This window comes from Lotus japonicus, chromosome 3 (genome assembly GCF_012489685.1).
Source record: "Lotus japonicus ecotype B-129 chromosome 3, LjGifu_v1.2".
NCBI lineage: Eukaryota > Viridiplantae > Streptophyta > Magnoliopsida > Fabales > Fabaceae > Lotus > Lotus japonicus.
In genome coordinates this window covers 10,596,630-10,604,512 of record NC_080043.1, presented here as the reverse complement: position 1 = coordinate 10,604,512, position 7,883 = coordinate 10,596,630, and the positions used below count along the sequence as shown (strand labels likewise).

Here is a 7,883-nt window from a genome sequence, read left to right as displayed (position 1 = left end):
TGTAAGACGTTCATACCAAGCTCTAGGAGCCTGTTTTAATCCATACAAGGCTTTCTTGAGTTTGTAGACATGTTCAGGATGATGTGGGTCTGTGAATCCCTTTGGCTGTTCAACATAAACTTCCTCATTCAGATAACCATTTAGAAAAGCACTTTTGACATCCATTTGGAATAATCTGAACTTCAAAAGACAAGCAACACCAAGCAAAAGTCTTATGGATTCCAACCTGGCCACTGGAGCAAAGGTTTCATCAAAGTCTACTCCTTCAATCTGAGTATATCCTTGAGCCACCAGTCTTGCTTTGTTTCTAGTTACTACACCATTCTCATCTGACTTGTTCTTGAAAATCCACTTGGTTCCTATGATGTTTACTCCCTCAGGCCTAGGAATGAGATCCCATACTTCATTTCTTCTGAATTGATCAAGTTCTTCTTGCATAGCTTTTATCCAGTATTCATCCGTCAGAGCCTCCTTGACATTCTTGGGTTCTAACTTGGATATAAAAAAATCATGAGCAATGTAGCTTCTAGCCCTGGTAGTAACTCCTTCTTTAAGGTCACCAATGATGTTCTCTTGAGGATGATTCTTTTGAATTCTGATCGATGGAGCTTTATTTGCAGAGGTCATCTGGTGATCTTGCTCATCAGAACTGGTTTCTGATTCAATGTCGAGGTCAATAGTTGGGACATCGGCTGTGACATGTGGACCATCATCATCTTCAGTTGCACCAGTGTCTTCTCTTTCATTTGGTTGATCATCAATAGAGACATTTACAGATTCCATCATTACCTTTGTTCGAGAATTGTACACTCTGTAAGCTTTGCTGTTTGTAGAGTATCCCATGAAAATTCCTTCATCACTCTTAGGATCTAGCTTTCTTCTTTGTTCACGATCAGCCAGAATATAACATTTACTCCCAAAAATATGAAAGTGTTTCACAGTTGGCTTCCTTCCTTTCCAGAGTTCATATAGAGTGACTGTGGTTCCAGCTCTAATGGTTACTCTATTGTGAATGTAACAGGCTGTGTTCATGGCTTCTGCCCAGAACTTGTTGGAAATCTTCCTTGCATGAAGCATAACCCTGGTGGATTCTTGAAGAGTCCTGTTTTTCCTTTCAACAATTCCATTCTGCTGAGGTGTAATTGGAGCTGAGAATTCATGGCTTATTCCTTCTGAATCACAGAAGTCAGAGAATTTGGAGTTCTCAAACTCTCTTCCATGATCACTTCTGATTCTTACTATAGAGCAATTCTTCTCAGTTTGAAGTTTCAGACATAGCCTTCTGAATATGTCAAAGGTTTCTGATTTTTCCTTCATGAAGTCAATCCAAGTGAACCTGGAATAATCATCAACACAGACATAAACATATTTCTTACCTCCTAGACTTTCTACCTGCATGGGTCCCATCAAGTCCATGTGAAGAAGTTCAAGGACTTTTGTTGTAGTTGGATGCTGAAGCTTCGCATGAGATGTTTTGGTCAGCTTTCCAATCTTGCATTCTCCACATATCTTTTCTTCATCTATTTTCAGTTTTGGTAGCCCTCGTACAGCATCTTTAGAGATAACTTTCTGCATACTCTTGAGATTGATGTGACCTAAACGTTGGTGTCATAGATTCAACTCATCCACTTTTGATATCAAACATCTAGACACTTGGGCTTTCTTTTGTGGAATCCACATGTAGCAATTGTCTTTGGACCTGACACCTCTCATCACAATCTCTTGATCACTAGTGGTAACCATGCATTCAGTCTTGCTAAACTTCACATCCAGATCTTGATCACACAACTGACTTATACTGATTAGATTTGCTGCCAACCCCTTGACAAGAAGAACGTTGTTCAGACTAGGAGATCCAGAGTTTACCAACTTCCCAATGCCTTTGATTTTTCCTTTAGCACCATCTCCAAAGGTGACTGATTTACTGGAGTATTCCTTGAGATTTTCCAGATACTCCTTATTCCCAGTCATGTGTTTTGAGCAGCCACTATCAAAATACCAGTCTTCACTTGATGAGACTCTAAAAGATGTGTGTGTTATAAGACATGAAACTTCTCCTTTGGGTACCCAAGCTCTCTTAGATGTCTTGAGAACCTTCTGGATCTGAGGATATCCGTATAGCTTGAAGCAGTAGGGCTTAATGTGACCAAACCTACCACAATAATGACATCTCCATGGAATTTGAGCAGTAGCCTTCTGAGTAGTAGGATGTGGAGGCATATGTTGTGACATCGGGCTTGACCTCTGATAGTTCTCTGGGTTTTTAAACTCAGAGTTTTCTTTAGCTCTTACAAACTTCCTTGATGCTTTCTGATTTCCTCTACTCCCAGACTGGTAACTGAAACCAATGCCTTTAACACTCTTTCCTTGCTTGCTTGTTTCTTCCAGAATCTCTTCAAGCATATTAGATCCACTGTTCAGCATACGCACTGACTTGTAGGTATTTTCCAGTTTGGCTGTCAATGTAGCTACTTTCTCTTGAAGATCAGCTATGGTTAACAGAAGTTTGGCTTTTTCAACAGTTTCAACATCCTTTAATTTTGAGTTCCATTTATCCAAATCATCTTGCAGTTTATCAATGGTCTCCCTTAGGTTTTCATTTTCAGTCTTAACTTGTTTCATCTCATCTTCTTGCTCCTTCAGATGTTTGCAAGTTTCCTTCCATTTAACATGTAGGAGTTTGTAAGTCTCTTCCAAATCCTCAAATGTCATTTCATCACCACTGGAATCTGAGTCATTGACAGCCCCTGAGAAAGCATTAACCTTGTTGGCAGATAATTCTTCCTCATCCTCAGTATCTTCATCTGACCATGTCACTACCATGCCTTTCTTCTGTTTCTTCAAGTAGGTTGCACACTCAGATCTAATGTGACCATAACCCTCACATTCATGACACTGAACACCCTTGTTTTGGCCTGATTTGTCCTCTTCTTTGACCTTTCGCTGGGAATTGTAGGATTTATAGTTGTCTGACTTAATGTCCTGGACATTTGGCCTAGTCCTTTTGTCTATCTTCCTTAGAGCTCTGTTGAATTTTCTAGCAAGAAGGGCCAGAGCTTCAGATAGATTCTCACTTTCACTATCAGCATCATCTCCTTCAGTGGTGTTGGATACAAAAGCAATGCTTTTGGTCTTCTTTTCAGGTTTTTCACCCAACTTTAACTCATAAGTCTGCAGAGAACCAATCAGCTCATCCACTTTCAAACTGCTGATATCTTGAGCTTCTTCAATAGCAGTGACCTTCATTGCAAACTTGCTGGTTACAGACCTCAAGATTTTCCTCACAAGCTTTTCATCTGACATAGGTTCTCCCAGAGCAAATGAAGCATTTGACAGATCACGCACACGCATGTGATATTCAGAAATAGTCTCATCTTCTGTCATTGTCAAGTTCTCAAAACGAGTAGTAAGCATCTGGAGTCTAGACATCCTCACCCTGGTTGTACCTTCATGTGCTGTTTTCAAAATCTCCCAAGCATCTTTGGCAACAGTGCAAGTATTAATCAATCTAAACATGTTTTTGTCCACAGCATTGAAGATAGCATTCATTGCTTTTGAGTTTGCCAGAGAAGCTTCTTCTTCAGCACTTGTCCATTCATCCTCAGGTTTTTCTTCAGGAGTAGATGTACTTCCTTCTGCTTGAGCTTTGACAGGATGCTTCCAGCCTTTGACAACAGCCTTCCAAGTTTTGATATCAATAGACTTGAGAAAGGCTATCATTCGAACCTTCCAGTAATCATAATTTGAGCCATCCAGGATTGATGGCCTGTTGATCGATCCTCCCTCCTTATTGTCCATGAGATCAAGAAAATATCTCCCTGGAGCTCACCCACACAGAACAGGGGTGCCTGCTCTGATACCAATTGAAATTCTAGATCCCTTAGAACAAATGTCCTGCACGATGCTGGGACAATCGATTAGAACATCATACGACTGAAAGACCTGAACACAAAACAACAAACAACTAAAAGGAAACAAGACACAGGAAGTTGTTAACCCAGTTCGGTGAAACTACACCTACGTCTGGTTAGCTTTCGCCCAATGAAAAGGAATTCCACTATCTCAAGAACTAGGTATTACAGACACACATGAACACATCAAGTTCATTGTTCTTAACCTAATCTACCCAGTGGTATTCTACATAGAACCACAGCCTAAGTATGAGAGCCCCTCTCACTTTTCCTCAATCACTGCCACAGTGATTGGTGAACAACAATAACACAGAGTTTGTTTGACACTCAAACACAACACAGAACTCAGTCTCACTTTATAGAATCAGTGAGCAAGACGAGTTCACAACTAACAAAGACAAAGAACAACTTACACTCTTAAGAACACTTGAACTTCAAGGTGATTCTCTCCATCAACTTCAAGCTTCAGGTCTTTGTCAATATATACTTCAGCAGAGGCGGCTAGGGTTTATTTGGGCTGAAGAACACTTTGATCCAACTCATATCAGTAGAGAATCTTTCAAGATCTGATATGAGTGATCAACAAGTAAAAATAGAAACAAATCTTTTTAATCACAGATTTGCTTCAACAAAAACAACCCGCAACTGGCTCCCAACACACAGTTACTTGACCTTCAAGTAAGCACAGATCATACCATAAAGCATAACCACAAGGGACCCACTTGCATGCCAGCAGGGGCGGATGTCCTGGCCTTCATCAAGGCAAATGTCACAACATCGGCTAGGACATCAGGTTGTTTTTAACAAAATTGATGACAACAAAGGAACAACAGGGTTGAACATTTCTTGTACTTCTTATGAATTCATTTTGGCTTTTTAAAAAAAAAGCTTTAGTTGTTATCAACTTATCATAACTGATATGTGATTCATTGTAAACTCCTTAAAAATCAATAAAATTAATTGCATTCGTTTTGTATGTTTCTTCTCTCAATTGAATATAGGATCAGAGGGAGCATTTCACTAATTTCACTAATGAATCATGTGTTTAGTAATAAAATTTAATATATTGTATTTACAATATAGTCCTTATAATATACTAAAATTAATTGCGGAGTGCTAGTAACACTCCATCACTTCATCACTTTATTTTCAACATTTTCTCATGGTTGAAATTTATGTGAGTTAACCTAAATTGAAAGTAAAACTCATATTTAGTGTTGATAAGATCTTTTAAATTAATTAAAGAAATATGCCATTTTTTTATTCATGGCAGACAAAGTGATTAAATAGTGACTACTATATTAATATGCCACGCTGAAGGATATTTTGTGCTCGCTCTGCTAGGGTACGCTCGCTATGATGGAGGTTGATGACTCTACGCCGCCGGATGCCGGAAAAACTTCGGGCCGGTCCTCGTTCCGTGATAAACTAATGGGTGGCGCCAAGGCATATGGCCCTAAGGAGGTGAGAGACTTAGTGGATCAAGGGCGAATGAAGATTCAGTTGGTAAATGGTAATAGGTTGCTACCTAAAATAGTAACAGAGGCCTCAGTTGTTGAGGAGATGAGTGCACGATGGAAAGAAGCTTTGGTGGTGAGTCTCTTGGGGAAAACACTGGGATACCGCACCATGAAACAAAAGTTGGGTACTCTATGGAGGCTTGTTGGAGATTTTGATATGATTGATGTAGGCAATGGATTTTACATGGTAAAGTTTGATATTAAGGAAGACAAGGATAAGGTAATTAATGGGGGCCCTTGGATGGTCTTTGACCATTATTTAGCAGTCTCAACACGGAGTCCAAAATTTATCTCTCCAGCAGCAAAGGTGACGAATGCTCTAGCATGGATCAGAATTCCAGGGTTGAATGTGGTTTTCTATGATGAAAGCTACCTGCTTTCGATAGCACGAGCAATTGGTAAGCCTATTAAGGTGGATTGGAATATGCTGAAAGCTGACAGGGGAAGATTTGCGAGGATATGTGTGGAACTGGATCTAACACTCCCGGTGGTGGGGAAGGTGTGTATTGAGGATTATTGGTACAATATTGAATACGAGGGTCTGCATGTTATATGCACCAAATGTGGGTTCTATGGACATCGGAGCAGAGAATGTGTTGAGCCACCACCGGTGGAGACAGGAGCACAACAGCCTGTGTCAGCATCAGAAGTTTCTGGCGGCGCAACACTGAACCCTAATGCAGTGGCGGCGTAGGAGGCTAGGGCACATCAAACGGGTGCACCGGAAATAGAAAGAACTGAATCAATGGATACTGGCGAAATTAGTGGAGAGAGTCAGGGGAATGTTCAGGGGAACGGAGTGATCATTGGTGGCACGAAAAACGTGCAATTAAAGCTGGCAGATAATTTTGAAATCTTGGGGGATTGGATCACAGTATCCAAGAAGAAAAAGAAATCAACTCCAAGAGATCAGGGGCAGAAAGGGAATGGTCAACGCCCAGTGTCTAATGGGCCAATGATTGAAAAATCAGTGCCCAGGAAAGAATGGGAGGAAATCAAGAGAGGAAAAAACTGCAAATGTGAAACCCACTACAATTGGGCCCAGTTCACTTTTGGCAGTCCTAGCCGTGTGGAACCAAGCGTCCAAGGGAATAGAAATAAAAGGTCTCGCTTTGAGGAAACAAATAGGCAAGGTGGGGACCACTTTGTAGCTAATCAATCTCTTGATCCAGGAGATAGGCCATTACAGGTGGGGGGTCAACAAGAAACCAACCTGGACACAGGAAGGGATGCATGCTCGCAACATACTGGCACGTTCATGGCTAACCCTTGCCAGGGAGAAATTACTCACAATCTTCCATCCCAAAGTTAATATCCTGGGATAGTCTGTTACCCTTCATCTAATAGTTTTTTATGATAGGGTTTGAAGAAACAAAAGTTTTGTCCTGGAATGTGAGGGGAGCCTTGAATGAGAATAGTAGGCGTGTTCTCAAGGACATTATTCGGAATAAAAAACCAGAAAAAGTTATTCTGATGGAAACAAGATGTCAGTTTGCCAGAGTTCGCAGATTTTGGGAGTCTCTAGATTTCACCCCTACTTTTATTTCTGAAGCTCGGGGCTTCAGTGGTGGAATATGGGTTCTGAATAACACCAAAGTTCTCCTAAACTTCAGGTTGGTTGATATGCACTCTCAAGCCATTACATTTGAAGTTTGGAAGGACAATTTGTCTTGGATTTTTAGTGCGGTTTACGCGTCCCCTAGCCCAGCTACAAGGGAAGTGCTTTGGCATCATCTTCTGGATCTGCGGCAACGTATTTCGCTGCCTTGGATGCTCGCCGACGACATGAATGAAGTGCTTCTTCCTAGTGACGTTAGGGGTGGTGACTTCATGGCTACTAGAGCTGCCCGGTTTGGCCAAGTTCTTGAAGACTATCGAATGGTGGACTTAGGAATCGTGGGCACAACTTTTACGTGGTTCCGAAAAGTAAACAATAGGATTATTCTTTCTAAACGCCTTGATAGAGCCATGGGGGATGTTGAATGGAGGATAGCCTTTCCCGGAGCCTACGTTGAGACGCTGAATAGGATCTCATCCGACCACAGTCCCTTGCTAATACACTGTGGTACCTCTCTTTATTGCCTCTTGGGTCGATCATGAAAATTATCAGACAGTAGTAGAACATGCCTGGCAGCGGGTGGACAATGGTATTACGTCAAAGTTGGATCAAGTCAGGGTTGATTCAATTGTCTTTAATAAAGAAGTATTTGGTAACATATTCCAGCATAAACGATGGGTTGAAGGTCGCCTTCGTGGAGTGCAGCGTGAATTAGACAAGCAGGTCTCTTCGGAGTTAACCAGGCTTGGAAATTCACTTCAAACATAATATAGAACCATCCTAAAACAAGAAGAGCTATTATGGTATCAGAAGGCGAGGGACAATCAGGTTCGTTTTGGAGACTGCAACACCTCTTATTTCCATGCTCACACGGTAATTAGAAGGAAACGCAAT

General features: G+C 41.1%; 1 protein-coding gene across 1 annotated transcript; it reads left to right on the top strand.

Annotated features, from left to right (window-relative positions):
* The first annotated feature begins 5,270 nt into the window (after positions 1 to 5,270).
* Positions 5,271 to 6,125, top strand: LOC130743586 (uncharacterized). Its single transcript, XM_057595828.1, has one exon. The coding sequence runs from the start codon at positions 5,271 to 5,273 to the stop codon at positions 6,123 to 6,125; it is 855 nt and encodes a 284-aa protein (XP_057451811.1).
* Positions 6,126 to 7,883: the final 1,758 nt, after the last annotated feature.

Bases quoted from the DNA above. Each gene is read 5' to 3' on its own strand.
- LOC130743586 (XM_057595828.1), top strand. From the start codon at position 5,271: ATGGAGGTTGATGACTCTACGCCGCCGGATGCCGGAAAAACTTCGGGC.